The 18683-nt window shown below is 41.4% G+C and overlaps 1 protein-coding gene across 5 annotated transcripts in view; it reads right to left on the reverse strand.

The window, feature by feature from the left end:
* GRM7 (glutamate metabotropic receptor 7) overlaps positions 1–18683 on the reverse strand; it is a 260837-nt gene that overhangs the window by 57581 nt on the left and 184573 nt on the right. For 4 of the 5 annotated variants that reach the window (XM_072044276.1, XM_027467423.3, XM_072044278.1 and 1 more), the window contains exon 8: positions 822–1757. The exons of the other annotated variant lie outside the window; for it this stretch is intronic. In XM_072044276.1, the coding sequence (XP_071900377.1) occupies positions 822–1757 (936 nt within the window). The remainder of the gene's footprint in view (positions 1–821; positions 1758–18683) is intronic. 5 annotated transcript variants of the gene reach the window in all.

Genomic DNA, 18683 nt, shown 5'->3' on the forward strand with positions numbered 1-18683 from the left:
TACTGCCCTCTGGTTGTTTATTGCCTTCTTTCTCCAAGGACACCATGCCCACTAATAAATACAAATAAAAAAATAAATAGCTTGGGGAAAAGGGAGTGACTTTGTTGTCATATTATGTAACACAATATTTATGATGTTTGGATGCTTTTTCTTAAGTTGTTTAAACATAATATTAAGTGGGGCTTAAGTGGACCTCATAGATGAAAAAAGCAACCTGACATTCACTCCGGGACTCTGGTTATGTCCCTACCACAAACTATAGGGCAAGTCTACCTGAGCAAGTTTGAAAGTCACCACCACAGATAGCCTGAGTCTAGTCTCAGCAGCTGGAGCTCAGGACAGACTATTTACCCTGTGGTGTAAATATGCCCTGAGGCTGCTATTTATGGAGCTGAGCACTCATTAGATGACTGTACACTGCCCTCAGCACTGAACTCCAGAAGCGCTGCTATCTACTGAGCCTTTTTTTGACATTTTGTTTCTCATATCTCATATTCAAAATGATTTAGTTAAGAGATGCCTCTTTAAGAATGATGTGACAGTTAATTCCCACTTATCCTGCTGAAAAGATACAATTGAAAGGGATGCAACAATAAAACTAATGGCTAATATGATTGCTATTGATCATTCGCCAGTTTATCAAATGAATAGCCCACCGGCTAACTGGAGAAGGAAAATAGTGTTTTATATTGCTGGTGTCTCTGTAATGAGCTAACCGGACGGCTCATTTTAAGATCTATGTAAAGCTGAGCATCAGTACATCATTTATAACCGCAATGAATCCTGATATATCAGATGCACATTTGTTCATTTTCACCTACCTTTTCAGCTGACTGGGCAGTGCCAAAAAATATTGGAATGAAGGCAAGCCATACTATACAGGTAGTGTACATAGTGAATCCAATGGGTTTAGCTTCATTAAAATTCTCTGGGACACCCCGAGTCTTGATGGCATACACAGTACATGTAACCATGAGAAGAATGCTATAACCCAAGGAACAAATGATTTGTAGATCCGTAATGTCACATTTGAGAACTCCTCTGGCTTGATCAGGGTTCATAGTTTTCTGCTCATCATAATCTATGATGATGTTGGGGGGGTCAACTGCAAACCAAATAAAGACACCTAGAAGCTGAACAGATATTAAACTCGACGTGATGGCAAGCTGCGATGTGGGGCTTATAAGCCTGGGTGCTGTCACTGACTTTTTGCCCTGTTCAAATATGCGGTAGATGCGGTTTGTTTTAGTTAACAGGGCTGCATAGCTGATGCACATCCCCAAGCCCAAGAAGATTCGCCGGAAGGAACACACTGCGACGTTTGGTTTGGCAATCATCAGAAACGTGATTATGTAGCACAGAAATATCCCTGTCAACAGGACGTAGCTGAGCTCCCTCCCCGAAGCCCGGACGATGGGAGTGTCGTTGTATCTAATGAAGGTTGCCATGACGAAAATGGTGGCAATAATCCCAAGCATGGCCAAGAAGACGGGGATCACGGCCCAGGGAGAGTGCCACTCCAGCTTGACGATGGGTATGGAGCGGCATCCCGTGCGGTTCTCGTTGGGCCGCTCGTTGTATGAGCAGAGCAAGCAAGTCACCTCGTCGGCCTGGTACTGGTAGCCGTCGCAGAGCTCGCAGTGCCAGCAGCACGGCATCCCCTTCACCATCTTCTTCCTCTCTCCTGGCTTGCAAGGCAGGCTGCAGACTGAGGACGGGATTTCGCGCACTCCTTTACCCCACTGCATTTCATCGATCTATGAGACATTTGAAATAGAAAGAGGCTGGTTACGTAGATGTGACTGCCAGGCAGCAGGAGGGCACCAAGGGGAAACCTACAAACAAACAGGAAAACTTTATTTGTGGTAGACAGACTGTGCTTTGCCAGGAAACGTGCGCACCAACGTCTTTGTGGGGGACTCTAATCCATGACTGCACTTACAACCATAATTGCTCATTTTTATTAGTAGTAAGTTCTGGTAGAACGGCACACAACATCAGATAAAACAATAGAGTGTAAACCACCTTCTTTCTGCATGGAAGTTAGTAAGAACACTGAAATGGCTAACGGGAAGGCAGCAGTTACATTATGAACCTGGTTTTTGTGCATCCAGAGCTTGGGGCTTCTTACTGAGACCACAACAAGAGTTCTCCTTTCTTGGCACTACTACGGACCTGGTTAATGTTTAAAATGAGGTGTAAATGTGTCTTACACAGGGCACAGAATCAGTGGGAATGTGGTAAGATCTGCAGTGAGAGCCATGTAAGTGATACAAGTACAAAAAAAAAGTCAATGAAAAATATAATAATTAGGTAATATTTCATTTTAAAGTCATATTAAGCTTTTGAAATACCATCCATGCCCCAGGAATACAAATTATAGATGATTATATTAAGTAAATGGAAAGTCTCATTTGTTCTGTAGTCTTAGGAATCCTGAACTCCAAAGTATATGCTCAAAGTTTCCCAAGTACAGCACAAAATTAGAGTCACAAATCATTTCAAAACATCCCAGACTAAAGCCACTTAGCATTTTCTAAGAACCAAGGTTTGGCATTGGAGCTTCCCTGAAATAACCACTGGGAAGGTCCTGACAATCCCAGTGTCAGTTCCAGGCACCAAATTCCCAATTCTCCTGCGCAGGAAAATTTCTGTGACTCTACCACCTGCTGTATGTGTGCACGTATGTATGGCTTTTACAGGTATAATGCCTGATCTGCTGGGATAGATGTGAGTAAGTATAACTAAAACCAACATTTCAGCTAATAATTTAGGTTATTAAACGTTTACAAGCTCCACTACTTTCTACAACTAAGAAATTCTAAGATGAGTCGCTCGAATCAGCCATCTGTGATTATTAATGTGCACAGGAAGACTGGGGTTTGCATGCCTTAAATTGAAGTATTAAGATGCACCTTCCTAATTTAATTCAAAATAGATCCTGTATCAACTCCATTTCTTATATTTGAAAAAACACTGAAGCCACAGACTGCTCAAATACTATGCTACCAAAAGGCTCTGCTGTGAATGTTATAAAAATAATCCCTCAATAACAAGATATTCGAGAGGTCTGCCACTGCTTGAGAAACTTCATTAACCTTCAATATTCAATACATATTCTGAAAGAAAAAAGGATCCACAAACTCTTCTCTCACACTGTGCTGTGCTGAAGGATTGCAGCTTACAGATGTGTTAGGGGAGAGCCCAGCACTCCCTGAACTGCACTGGTAGAGGGCAGCTCAGGGTGAGCATGCACCAGAGCCAAGAAACCCATTTTTAAGCCCCACTTCATTCCCAGTCCAACCAGAAAGGCCAGCAAGCCCTTGACAAACGTGGAGAAAATAATTGATGCAATCTTTACAGCATACATTGATATGGAATGAGTAAAGCATCCTACATGTATGGATTTTGACACAGTCTGCAGCGATTATAGGATTCTCACCAACTTTCTGCAAATATCTCACAGAACTGCATTGATGCACTATCCTCACCCCCAACCCCTCACCTCCCTGCCATTTTACCTATAAAAGGCTGAATTTCCATATTCTCAAAAGTAACCCCATGGCATTGCTAGACAGTGGGGAAAGCCGAAAGGCATTTTATTGTGCGCAGATACTGGGTGTAAGCAGGTAAACAGAAGATCGGGCAAAATTATGGCAAGGCTTTTTTCTGGTCTGTTGGGACCACACTGTGATAACTCTATATTGCTGGCCTCAGAAAGACTCGTGGTGTTCTGCTGCTTCTAGCTAAAAAATTAATAATGAAAACTGCCTGGTAGATAGGCCACCTGTCACAGAGGCCTGAAGCTGTGAGATGAGAATCTGAATCAAACTGGAGATGCTTTCCCCACAAAGCAAAAAAATATTTTTGAAATATTTTTTGTCTTTTAAATAAATTTTTGGTTTTATAACTGCCTTCAGAAATGCAAACAAAAGCAATAAAATATTCAGCTGTGTATTTGGTTGCCTTAGGAGCTAATAATTGTGCCTGATTCACATTTTTCTGCTGCCCTTTTTCTGCATTTTCCTTGAAATAAGCTTTTGAAACCTGAATCTAGAAAAGACTTCTATTGTGGCAAAAAAATGTTATATTCAGCCACTTCTTCCATTTACTTAATCTAAGCCTGCTTCTATTTGATGGCATTTTCCCAATATTTTTGTCACTGTGAGTTGGAAACTGCTTTTTTTCAAGATTTTGCTGAGTTCAGAGTTTCAGTATCAGAACCACGGAATCCTGCTGAAATAGTACGGATGATATTTGTCCACAAAACTGTAAGAGGACATTCTACAAAAACAAAATAGCAGGTCATTTAATTCAATATAATCTGATTGTAGCAAACCATGAGATTCACTGCTGTTAGGTTCAGATAAAAGTCAGTATTTTAAAGCTGTTCATGTGAAAGCAAACACTCGGCTTTTGAGCAGCTTGGGCAAGGTACTTGATCATGTCCTTGCTCCATTTTTCTTCCACTTCCCATCTCTAAGCTGGAGGTATTGTCAGTTATGTTTATAACAAAGAACTACAATTTTTCCAAGATTCATGGAGGAAGAGCGCTAAGTACTTATAAAAATATAAGATTTATAAGTAAGTAAAATAAACACTTATCCCATAACCAAAAAGTAATTATCTGAAAATGCTAATCTTATCATTTAGAAAGCAGTAAGTAAACAATTTAATAAATCATGAGAAAGTACTCTTGCGATGAATACAAATGTGTCTTTTTTATGTACAAACTTCCATTTCAGTAATACACAGAAATGGCACACAGAGGATTAGGGGATTTACTTTTTCCCAGACTAACACCACTTATGGATGTAGCTGGACACACTGTGCTCACAGCTATCCCACAGCTTTGCACCTTGAACTTAGCACTTGACCAAATCAGTGCTGTGGGACACAACAAACTCCTCCATTACAATTCTGCCAAGTCTGGGAAGGACTCAAAACCCAGACTGCATTAGGTGCTGTAGACACACGTATGTCTAATTTCTTGAAAAAATCACATCTCCACCCATTATCCACTTCTCATCACGTTAAGTAGCCCATCTCCAGCAGTATAATGTGCAGACTGATGCTATTAGAGCTCATCCACTGATGAAGTGATCTGATAAACGGAAAAAATATCATTCATTGCAGGACATTCAGAAGAACTTGGCACCACTCCATGATACTTGGATCCACGAGACCCACTACATGGTAGCATTACGCTGCGTTTTCCCCTGCCACCCCTCATAGTCCAGCATCCTTGCAGGGATGCTGGACATGCCCCCCGCACCAGTCTGCCCAGCACGGGGGTGCACTGCCACCATTTAATGCTTCCCGAAGGCCACACGCTCCTACTTACTTTATTTACTGGGTTCGTTTCTAGATGCCAATTTCCACAAACAAGGCTGGAAATTGCTCTGGGCCCTTGCAGTGGGAGCAGCTGCCCCCCAGCTCCCCGGAGCCCAGCAGCAGGCACGTGGGGCTGAGCCTCCTGCGTGCCTCCTGTCCACACACCTCGAGCTGGTGGGCTGGGATCTGTTCCCTAGATTAATTCTCGGCATGCTCGCTACAGAATAACATTAACAAGAAATGCTTAGCCTGTCTCATAAGGCCCAATGTAATTGTTCATTTTAATGAATAAAGTAACTCGATATCTGCGTGTAATTTAAACATTGTCGCTTCTTTTCTCACCACCACAAACATTTCTGTAATAAGCTATTTGTTCTGAACTAAATTGTTTCATGCAACGTTTGATTAAAATAAAAATCAGTACAAAAATAATTACATTACTGATAATTAACCTACTCAGGAAAAAGAGCCCTGTTCCCCAACAGGACGTTTGTACCAATCGTGCCGTTAATTTCCCAGCCATACCAGAAACCAGTTGCGGAGCACTGCGCCCCGATTTATTGCTGCCTCGCAGATTGCTTTCAGGCTCCAGTCACTAAGTCAGCAGTTCAAACAGTTTCTGTATATTCAACTTCCCAGATAGCAATATTTGCATGACTTAGCTCTTAGGGCTTAGCTATTAATGTCTTGTAATTAGTTTTTCAATCCCGGGCTTTAACATGATAACAGTTTTAAGCTAAGAATATGTCAATAACACACAGTCAACAAAGCCTCCTGCAAAATATCAACTAAAATCCCTTAAACAGATAACTGCAGTGATAAGCCAAACTACCAGAGAAAGACATGAACCTACTCCAATACTTGCCCAGGCATGGCAAATGCAGTGTTTAACCCATACCGTAACTTTTCTTGTTAGCTCCACTCCTGCCCAGGGCTGAGAGAAAGCCTTGGTGACTCTGTGCATCACCCCTTGTGTTAAATCCCCCTGGTGCTAGCTCTTGCCACCTGGAGTGGGGCCACCTGGTATTTGGGTGCAGCATAAAAATCTGCATAGCACCTGCATTGCATTTTATGTGACATGTTCAACTACTTCTGATTTAAGTTCCAACTAAAATCATCATTTTTGTTTCTAATCCGTAGCACCTTTTTGGTGGTCTCATAATAAGCAGATCTTAACCTACATAGACTGATTTATTTTCCTCTTTCCTTTTCTGCTCATACTGTTTGTCTAGCTTAATATTTGTCATCATTTTCCACCGACCTCACCTGCTTTGAGAGCAGCAGATACCAGTTCCACTGAGCACTTGTAATAACTTCTTTAATGAGCTCCAAAGGCTATTTGTTCTACATTAAACCAAGGACATTTTTAGCACAACACTGATTTAGAGAAAAATGCTTAATCTACAATTTTTGCAATAACGCTTATTATCATACATTCCTGTTGACACACAATAAAACTGAAAATTAATTATTTTAATGGTTTTATATCTGACTACAGCCTTGTGTTGTCTCCTCCGTAATGGAAGCGGAAGGACCATGCATCTTCAGTATTCATCCCGCAGTCCCTGCATTTTTTTAATTAAAAAAGAACATATTCTTCCAAATGTACATTTGTAATACACAGTGCTTATCTATTTAAGTTGATAGCTTACAGCAAATCTATCTTCCGAAAGTAGAAGCAATCTAAGAGAATTTTTCATCCCGAAGTGGCTTACAATTAGTTTCTGTACTCAGCCCCCAGCCTGGGGCTCAGAATGATGGGGTGTTTTGGGGGGGCTCCATGTTGATGCCAGTTGTGTTATACCTGAAGTTTCACCTCCAGAATATTTCATTGTCAAAATTTTCAAAACATAACCAAGTCTAACACTCTTCTTCCATATTTCACGAAATAGGCCAAGCTCACTTTAATATTTTAGATGCCGAAAGTAACAGCTCCCATGTGGGGAGCAGCACTGCGCAGAGCAGGTCTCACTGGCAGAACTCACAAACGACAGATTTCAGCCTGAAAAACCTCCCAGTTGTCCCACGGCTCACAACCTGCACTTTTGCCAACTCCTGATGTTCCTGTGGCCATATATAAGGAGATAAAATGCCGCTTAATTAAAGGAGCAATTTACAGCTTGTCTGGCTCCTAACTGGGACAACGAAAGCAGGTTACAAACACAGCCGCCTGGACTACTTTACACATTTTATGCCCTTTGGCATAAGCTAGCTTGTCCTTCAGTGTCACGGCCTTTAACAAAGCACAGCTAAAGACGAGGCCTGGCACCCCGATGGAGGAGAGCACAAACCGTGGCACCAGCATGGTCCCAGTGACTGCAGGCGGGCAGCGACCGCGCTGGGTGCAGCCATCCCGAGCGCACCACGCTGGACCCAGGTCATAACAGCTGTACACGCCACGGCACAAACCAGAGAAGGGAAAGATGCAGGATTTCATTTCAAAGCGAGGTGTCCCAGTTACATACTCATGTAAGAGAAGCTGTTCAATATTTTACAATTCTGTCGGAAAGCGCCTCAGCAAAGTTCCCTTCAATCACAGCTTTTTGCTTTCTTCTGCTTGTTAGGATGGTTGGACACGTTCACAAGGATCTAATTTCAAATATAGCCACGCTGCAGCTAGAATGAAAATAAGAAACTTAAAAGTCATGAGGTATGCAATAAATAATTAGGTAAGGCTACCTTACGCATGACTCTTGACAAAGACAGATAAAATTGTCCATCCGACTCCCGCACTGTTTTCCACCCAAAGATCTCAAAGTGGCACACGGATGCAGCAGTACGTGCTAAGTAGGACGAAGGAAGTTCTGCAGCTGGTATAATGAAGCCGCGGCAGAGGGAGATGAAAGCCAAGGCAGCAGTGCACAGAGTTTCAGTACGTGCCCAAGGACTCTAACAGACCTTCCCTGCGTATTTGAAGTTTTGTACTTGCTCTGTGCCTGTCCTAGAAATCAAGACCAAAGGGATTCATTGTGCAGGATTACAAGAATCCCTCGATCCAAACTACCAAAGCACCTAAAATATAGATTGATATTGGGTCAAAGTAATTGCTCAGATATTTAAGTGAACAGCTGAAATCAAATGCTCATTTCTAACACTTTCATAACGCTCAGCAATTAACAAGTTTAAGTCCCAAATAACAAGACTGGATGACAGTGGCATCTAGACACAAATCCAGAAATTCTGACTTTTTTCCCAAGACTCATTTCCTGAGTTATTTTTCATGGTAGAACCAAGAGTTGAACTTACCCAGGTTTTGAGAAAAGGATTATCCCTTGGTGTTTATTTATCTCTGCTTATGAGCTAATAACTTCTTTTTCTGTTATTTACGGTTCTGAAAAAGGAACGCAGCTGCCAAATCTGATATATTACTTTCAAAATGGAAAGGGTAATAACTAGAGATGTACCAAATGGCACGTATGAGATTTGGATAGCATTTATCTTAAAGTGCCTGCCAACTCAGAATGCTTTAGTTTATTTATCCTACTAATTCCCGAGCCAATTCAAAGACCAGTATTTGCTAGTCAAATTGTTTGGTCCTGGTCTTCCATTTTTAAAGAATCAGCATCAATGGTACAGTAATTTTCTCATCATGGCTAGCATGCATGGCATAATGACACAGGGGCTTGGGAAGCAAGATGAAAGATATACAAAATTCTGAGTGAAACTCAGCACCTTTAGGCCCCGGTTGGATTGCTGCAGCATTAGTAATACTATTAAATTATCTTGCTCAGGTTATATTCAGTCAATCAGTCCCAACCACTGTAACTGGTACACAGAAAATTAGGGCTGGCTGATGGGACTTTAATTAAGCTTTGCCTGGGGCAACTCTTCCATTAAGGCTGCAGTCACAGCTCACTGAAACGGGACCAGGGAAGGAAAAGGGAAATGAGGTGGCTGGTGACAGGCAGACACTGAGCGGGCGATGGGTGAATGCTGGCACCTGGTGTGCTACTGCTTTGAAAGCTACATGGGATGCTGGGTTGGTCTGGGTGTGGAAAAATACAGGCCTTCCAATTGCATCATTAATGTTTCTGTCTTCCTGAAGTTCCATTAAAATTCTGCAAATAAGTTCCACTAAAATTCTGCAAATAAATTCAGAGCTTCATTTCCTACCTTAATCAAGCCAAACTTAGGAATTTTGTGCCTCGTCACATTTCAGCGTATTAAATTAGCAGTAAAGCAACAAATTGCCTTTTCCCCTCCCACCACCCTCTTTCACCTCTCTGGGAAAAAATAAATAAATAAATAAAAGGTGACTGGAAGCAATCACTTTTGCCCTCCAGCTAAGCACCCAAAATATTTAACTGCCATCGGAGCATGTCCTTTCCAGTACAGGGGTTCTTGCTCCCCACTCCTCCCCAGGAGCATGGAAGTCATTACAGTCACAGAGGCATTCCAAATCCAGGAGAACAGCCTGTACTGCCTTTTGCAGTTGTTTTTCTGGAAGAAAAAGGGACCCAAATCTCTGCTTTTGCCAAGGGAGGTGGAATTCCATACTACGTATTTTACTTCACCAGCCTGTCTAAATGACAGGCAGTGCAAGAATGGAACAAAATATCTAATTATAGGCACAATTTCTAGTTACCACTGGGAGCTGGATGCTCAGATGCTACATTTAATGGTCAAATACACATCCTCCATGCCATTAAAAGGTGCAATTAACAAGTAAACAAGCTTGTTTCATGGGAATCATTTAATGCAGCATTTTCATATTAAACGTACATTTTCAGATGAGTGGAAGAAGAAACAAACAAACAAACGGTGAAAACAAAGCAAATAAAATTTGAGGAAAAGCCTTTCTTAAGTGCAGGCTAAAGACTCTTCTCAGCTCTTTATTTGGGGCCATTATTGCCTACCACGCAAACAATTAGCCTGGGACACATTAAAATGCACGCTATATATCCAATGTTATAGTCTTGCTGCAAACCACATCACTTTTCTATGTAAGTCAGTATTCAGGGACATTTTAAAAATGATTATTTTTGACCTACTCAATGCATGAACTCCTTTGGAAACCTTTATAATTTGCTTAATTGTTGGAAACTCTAAGGGCCGTTCACATGGTCCTGGTGTGGGCAGAGCTTTCTAAAACCCTTTACAGAATTTCTTAGTCCCCTCTAAATAAAACAAGTGCAATATTATGCAATCATCATAATTACATTCTGCTATCCTTGGCACGTGCATCTGTTTGGTTCTAAAATTTCATTTTCCAGAACACAGCTGGATTGTGTTTTAAGGCTACAAAACAGCATTAAGCCAATTGTTCTCATATCTGTTAATACAATAGCCTAAAATACTGTACGTGCAAACCCAGTAAATAAAAATGGAGACAAAAGAGCCAGTTTCCAGGATGTCGCTTGAAAATGCCAGTCCTCATCTGCTGAGGATCTGCCAAACATACAAAGTTAAAGCTGAGATCAAATGCCTGTAAGCCTGCATGGTACTCCTACTTCCAGGTTCTGCATACGAAGAGCACATCTTCTCTGCAACCAAGGCAAAGAGTAAAACCTCGCTGCCCTTTGCATTAGGCTACACCATTACCTGCACCTCACCAGGTGCTTTGTCCCGAAGAGCTGAGTTAGCAGCCCTCTGAGAGGACTCTTTCACCCAGTGCATGTCCCACAAGTTCACAACGGATCTAAGAAGAGAACTCGATTACCTGGCAGGGAACTGCAAAATCTGAAGTGCTCACTGGCTGTTGTACAACTCGTGGTGCCTGGCCTCCTGCTCAGAGCAGCAGCGGCACTGACACAGGGTTTGCCCCTACTCGCCTGGATGAAGTTCTCCGAATGCAACAAGACACATCTGTCACTGAAAGCATCTTTCCATTTTCAGGTATTGGAAAAGAATACTAAATCCTCAATAACACATCAACTGGCATTATTACTACTGCCAAAAGCAAGCAAAACTCATAATTATCCATAGAAATCCCAGCAAAGTATTTGCTCTTAAACATCTTTGCTGGCAAAAGTACAGAAGATTTGCAAAAAGGGATTTAAGAAGTGATGTGCAGGAGCAAAAACATCACTTATTTTAAAAATACAAGTTATTTATTTTTTGACCTTCTATTTCTCACCTTACTTGCTCTCAGAGCAAGTCTGACTGCCCACAGGCTCCTGTACGTTTAAGAGAACACCACAAGATGAGGCAAATTCTGAAGTCAAGAAGTTGTCTGATACATATATTTTTTTTCCATTACAGCTTTTATGAGCTCCTTATTGTTATTATTACTTTCCCTCGATCTTTGAAAAGATATGTGCTATATCTTAGATATTCTCTCAGCCTGGTTTCTCTTAGCATTTATATCCTTATAAGCATTTTACCTTGTGACATTCTTAGACCTGGAAGAAAATTATACTGATGCTCAGTGTCGCCAGAAGCTGATACAGCTTAATACACTTTGCTTTGCCTAAAGGTAGCACAGCTCATGCAGTATACATTACAACCTAGGCAAAATGGGTCAGTAACAAAGAAAAAATGACATTTCACACCTTTAATTCCAAGTCTGAGTTGGTTTTCAGAGTGAGATGTAAGATTTAACTATTGCCTTCCTACTTTTATATAGCAAAAATCTAAATGGAAAGCTCGAATCACTGAATAACCTTTTGTTTAAAATACTTCTCTTGTGATTTTCAAGTATGTCAGGTAACAACCAGGAAAGGGTCCTCACTGGCCTGTGCCTCCTCGTGTGGGGGTTATCTAACCTGGGGGACACACCTGTGAGATTCTCTGGATTACAACATGCACTGACTTTTCTTTGAAGAATGCATGGGCACTTACCGACAACCTGCAACAAATTGTTTAGCTCTCTTCTGTCATACAAAATAAGCTTGATTCACATAGTTACCAGCACGTATTTTCAGGTTTTGCCCTCATCTGGAAGAAAGTTATTTACAGCAGCAGTTTCTAAGCTTAATGCATCAAAGCCACCTGTGGTACTGTGGCCTGCCTTGGTTCCATCCCACAAGCGCACCGAGCTGCACTATGGCCACGGCTCCAGAGCAGGGCTGGCAGGACTGGGGCCCACTGCTGGCTCCTGCACATTTCAGGCAGCTGATCTGGAATCACTGAGGACTGAGGAATAAGCATATGGCCATTCAGCAGGCCAGTGGCTTGAAAAATTCCCTTCCAGTTGGCTGAGAGAAAATTAATTCCGCAAGTTAAGATAATTAAAGGTGTTTGTGCTGCTCGTGGTTGACATGAGCAATGAAAGATCAGAGGATTTAATAACAGAACAAAATAAACAACATTTATCATTAGTATGTACATTATAGCTATTGACACGTTGGGCACAGTGAACTGTCTCACCAAAACATGTAATTAGGATGTATTTTAGCAACACACCGATATAGTTACTCACCTTTGCATTTCTGACCAGATCACACCCAATTTGGCTGAAGGTGCAATGAAGGCTGAGCTCACAAAGCCCAGCTACAGCAAGGAATTTTGAAAACGGGCTGCAGACCTTTCTGGGATGACTTTGCATTTAGCAGTGCTTACTCTGTGAATTAATTCCCAGAAAACCAGGCACCTGTGGCCTCACAAGTGAGGCTATTGCCAGGTTTTACGCACAGGCTATGTGATGCAATGCTACAAAGCAGAGGGAGAAACAGGACCAGGGTCAGGAAAGCAGAATAGAAATGCTACTGGGGAGGAGAGCTTCAGGTAGGTTTACCTCATCTAAATGAGGTCTAAACCGTGGAAGATTTTATTATTAGTAGTAGTTTTTATTTATTTTTAAATATAACATAAAACTAAATATTTTTAGATACAATATTTCCAAAGTATGCCTTGAGAAAATATAGAATGCCTTGCATTTAGGTGTTATGGAACATAGCCCCAGTTCAGGATCAGAGTTAAGGACAGTTTCAGTTCACCAGGAATGGCACAGACTGAGTAATGCTGCTATAAGGAGGAACAGCCCAAATGAAGTTACTTCCTGAAAATGTAATGAGGCATTGGTCACTAAAATAATTCATATTTTTTCAGCTATTAGGAAGCCAGTTATTTCTGAATACAATCACATCTCCGTATATGTCAACATACTGTAACGTAGAGTTAATTAAATCTAAGGCTTTAGCCAATTTCATTAAAAATGTAAATTGTGGCAATTTTCAGCGAGTGTCTGCCTCAGCTGAAAGCTTAAGGTTCTGCAGTGACACATGAAAACAAAACATACTAATCATACTTAATACTTAAAATCTTAATTTTCGATAGCACCCCGACCTCATTTGCTGAATTTGCGTAATGAGTCTGTCTGACACCTGAATAATGTATCTCTCCTGTCAACCCATCATCTCCCAAGATTTCAGGCTGCAGGCTGTAATATAGATGCATCATCTTTGTACCAGCTACTCATTACCGTCTGTAACAGGAATGGGAAATGACACTACAAGGGCCAGTTTATGTGACAATAGCTGAAATGAGAAAGGAAATTGATACCAATTTCTATCCGTCTTGTCGTAATCTTTAAAGCATGATTTTAAGCTCAGTCGCATGTTGCAAACCAACAGAAATCTTATGGATTCTATACGACAAAGGGCTGTGCACGTATATCCAACCACCCGTATAGACACACATAAATGCATATAAACACTTTTTATATGTTTGCAAATAGGTTTTGCAATTATGTATTACATGCGTGCAGGAGCTAGTACTGATAATGCTATCATAACTGTGCTTTCAGTTGCACATGAATTTACTCAGGTGAAATTAAGCTAAAAGTTTTCTGGGTTGGGAAAGGTCATATTTCTATTTTTAAATTTCAGATAAACTACTTAAAAAATAGGTCAAATAGATTCTTTTTAAAATGTATGAAAATCCTCAAAACTAACCTAAATCACCGGTGGTGGAACTCTCATCCCTGGCTATTTGAAGCAAAAACTTCTAACTGGCCAGATATGTGCCCTTTTGCTCCCCTTCCACCAGAACTGGTTAAATCCCAGGCTTCCAGAGAACTGAAATTTGCATATGCTCCAGAAAGACACGTCCTTTGCTGTAAAATATTCTGCAAAATACATCTGCTCTGAACATGCTCTACTGCAAGCAAAAACAAAACACAGAAAACAATGAACAGAAATTTCAACACGTTATTTTAGAAAAATGCCATCTGTTGGCAGAATACTGCTGAGCATCAAGCTTCACTGAATAGCTGCTTGGATCCAATTGCTGTTCTGGATATTTTACCAAAAATATCAGGTACGTATAGGTCTCTCAGCAAAAGGTTAGACATTTAATTACTCTTTTCATTAGCTTGCTATTCATAACATTTATTTTCAAATTCTGTAACAGAGACGTTTTCGGATTAGTCTGAGCACAAGTAGCTTCAATAGTTGGTGAAGTGTGTAGGATCTGCATAAATTGCACAGATGATTATGAAGTTACTTAATATATTTCTATTTGTGGGGAAAAAAAAAGAATCACAGCGTAGAAATTGCATCATCTTTGGCAGTTGCTTGCTTTGCAATCCTCCCGTTAGGCCAGGGACAGCTCCCTGTTCCTTCCTTGGCTTCTCTCACTGTAGGGTGAAAGCTGAGCAGTGAGCTTGAAGCACCTTGTTTGCTCTGAGACCAGAGACACTGAGGTACATGAATGTGACTTTTTTTTTTAAAACAAGACTGATTTTTTTCCCCCCGTCTTTCTGTTTCTTTAAAATACTGGCCTGAACCTACAGTGAAGAAAATAACCTAGCATAGCTATTTCCCCAAGGAGGAGGGAGTTATTAATAAGCACGGAGTGATTTCCTTTGCACTATATAACACGAGCCAGGATTTATAAGGAGTTAGATCTGTGTAATGTACATGTTTATGGAACCATATTGATAATTATCAATACTATTAATCTTCTAAGCACTTGTTTAGAAAGATTGCAGCAATGTATCACTTATTGCTGGAGGAAATTATAAAAAGAGCTAGGAATTGCCAAGCAGCCAGCCTTCCTGACTCTGCACACAAAAGGCTCCATTTAAGTGGCAGTCACGTTTCAAGCTGTACACTGCTTAATGTTACTGAACAATTTACAATTCAGGGGCACATCTCTAAAACAATACCGATTTTTTTTTGTTGTTGTTCAGCTCTGCACACAGTGTTTAGGCGTCTTTAATATGTTTTTGTTTCTATTTGCAAACAAATTAGAGACATTTTAATTTCATCTGGAGCTAACAGGCAACCTCTCCTGATGCTCTGCAAGAGAAGCGTATTTCAGGTTAAAGCTACTTGAATCCCCTCTAACCCAGTAACAGCAGTAAGGACACAACGTTTTCCACCATTGCTCTTTATCATTTGAGGATGCGCTTTCCTCAGTCATCCTGAAAATGTGCTGCAGCCTCAGATCAGCACCCAGGCACCCAGTGGCACCTTTACGAGCCATAGCACTGAGCTGGAAGAGCACACCCGACGAGCTGGAGATGTCAACACAATTAAAACAACACGATGCAGCCTATGCAAACACTAATAGCCTAGAAGCACAGCGTTAATTAGAACTGGAAGAAAACATTAGCTGCTCTAGGAAGACACCCCTCTCTAATGACAGATAAATAGGTCTCCTGTAACCACTTCCCTGCTCACCAGGACAAGCGTGGAGGTGAGGCAGAACCTCCTGCCCACCGCCGTGCCCCAGGCTGTGGGAGGACAGCACAAGAGCAGCACAGCTCAGCCGGGTGCCTGCCACACATCGGAGCCGAGAGCGCTTCCCGCACGGAGAATGCTCAGCCAAGACCTTCGGTCCTCCGTGCAGGGCCTCGGTGCCCCCACAGCTCATTTGGTCCTAGATCACAGAGCTGGATAGCACTCCTGTGCAACAGCCCAAGCTCTGGGGATGGGTGTCTCCAGCCTGCTCTTGGAGCAGCCTCAATGGCACTGCACGGCCAAACCTGGACCGAGCCACTCAACAAACTGCACACTTTGAGCAACCTTGGCGTTTAATGAACCCCCAAAAGCTCGTCAGTAGGAAATAGAAAAGTGGGGTAGAGGTGGAACAAAATGGCCCAAACTGGCTTTTTTGTCAAATGGAGATCTGGCACTCACTTCAGTGCAAGAGACTGACCCAGTATGCCTGCTTGTTCAAATCCAACAGCAGTCTACTTTCCGGTCAATACCCTTGTGTAAACTACATCTTTAACTGCAATTATTAACAGCAAGATTAGTTTTACTTAAATTTGCTTTCTGCGCATCTGTTGGGAATTCCTAAATTTTGCTATAATTTCCAGACAAAATTTGAAGGAAGTGGAACATATGCGCATACTGTCTGCCCAGCCATCTGTCTGCGCCAACTTCCTTTCTTGTAACTTTTGAACTCGCAGAACTTGCTGGCCAATTTGAAATGTATTTGATACAAGCAGAGGTTTCTGAAGGATGTGTCTGCAGTGGATAGTTAGAAGAAAGACCCACCTGCACTGAACTTCTCTCTCCCCCTTCGGTTTGGCCTGCCAGCCGACCAGCTGGCGTATGTATAATTCAAAGACAGCCACAATACAGGCTGTTGCTTGCACAGCAAATGATATAGGAGTGTGGGAGGGAGTTCAGGCACTGCAGAGAAACTGTGGAGACAAGTATGGGAAGGAGTCACAGGGAACATGATAGAGAATGCTGCTGTGGTAGAGTATGAAGACGACAAATCCTTGGAAAAGCAAGATTCAACAATTTCACAGGGATTTTTTCCTACTACATTTGTGTTTTGACAGTTCAAGGATTTGCAGAGGTTTGTATATGAAAACATAAAACAGGAACCTGCTGAGTTAACTCTGTATAGAGAAAGAAGCAATACCACCAAATTTCCCATGAGAATGCCCAGCTCCTGTAGGAGTGATCCATTTCTGTCTCCTTCAGGCACATCAGTGCCTCCAGGAGGGATGTGTTGTCCTCTTCAGGTACCTCAAAGCACTGCAAGTTGCATTCGTAGAAGTCAGCCAGGTAACAGAGCTGGTCAGCCAACTTCTTGCATTTCTATAGAGCATTCTATTGGGCAACCTCTACATGCTTTACAGAGTAACAAATAAAGGCAGACATTATTACGTCCTTTGTTTCTCTTCTGTTGGTATTAAAGAAATGAGAACTGGGACGATATCCTGAAGTGTTAGCCCCACATAATTACTAAAGGCAAACTGTAGCCTTTGGCAGTTTTTCCTGGGACATATTTAATAGCAGCTATTATTTTGTTTAGCTATTTTAGTGCATCCTTGACTTCTCTAAACTCCACAGTTTTCTTTGTGATTGTAAGAAAATACACGCAGGGAATGTCATAGCAATATTAATCCTCTGGGGATTCTGGTGAGAAACTAGGACCCGCAAGTGAGTAGAAGAGAAGTTACTGAGCCAGCCTCAACTATTGACTTAACACTGTAGCCATGGGGATATGAGCGTGAGGAAAGTAAGCATTTTATGGAAACATTTAGCACAACAACAGGAATACAAATTAAACTCCATTAATTTAGTTTTAAATTTTAATGAATCTGGGTGTGTAGTTTATATAAAGATTTATTTAATAAATTATTAATATTTTTTGCTAAAAGAATTGTAAATTATAAGTTAATACAGAAGTTTGCCTCAAATTGAGCATCAAAATTTGAAACCCACAGAAATAGCCTTCCCTTCCTTTTCCCTGCACCTACTCCCCACAGAAAACCCAGCTGTGGGGCCGGCAAGGAACCAGGATGGGCACTGCCAGACCAGAGCTGGAGAAGGACCTGGTACAACACCAGGAGGAGCCTGGACCAAAACCTGAAAACCCTTTGGTAGGAATTGGTGTTTCTTCAGCAATTTGCAGAACAGTCAAATTGAATGGAAAGTATTGTCTTTGTGCTTTAGTGTCTATCTACAAGGGGTCAAAGAGCTATATGGTTAAACTGGCACATCTTCTCCAGGTATTTGGGGCTCAAGTAATTTGCACAAAATCAGGCAGAAAGCCTGAACCCAGATCTACACAGGCCTAGGCCACAAGCCTGCCACAGAGCATCCTTGCGTGGATGGAGCTGGCAAGAGTTCCCAAAGAGTTTCCAGCTTCCTCAGCTAACAGTCAGATTTGTTTCTTCTGGGCAACATTGAAGCATCTACTGAATCTTTGATCACTTATTCTTACATCCTTGTTTTTTTGTTTTTTTGTTTTTTTTTTTTCTCCCCTCTTTTTACTCATCATTACAAAAGGTACATCTTGTTCATACAGATATCTTTTGCTTGAAAGTAGTACAGGAAAGGCGAGTCATCCAAAAAATACATAGTTTTAGCTTTCCTAAAACTAGAGAAACTGAAGAGCATCTACAAATGGTTTCAAACAGCAAGGCATTACTGGTTGATTTTCCAAGCTGACAACTAGGGACCTTGGACATTCAGAAGTAATAAAAGTTGCATGACTGC

The sequence above is a fragment of the Anas platyrhynchos genome, chromosome 13, assembly GCF_047663525.1.
Source record: "Anas platyrhynchos isolate ZD024472 breed Pekin duck chromosome 13, IASCAAS_PekinDuck_T2T, whole genome shotgun sequence".
In the NCBI taxonomy this organism is placed as follows: Eukaryota; Metazoa; Chordata; class Aves; order Anseriformes; family Anatidae; genus Anas; species Anas platyrhynchos.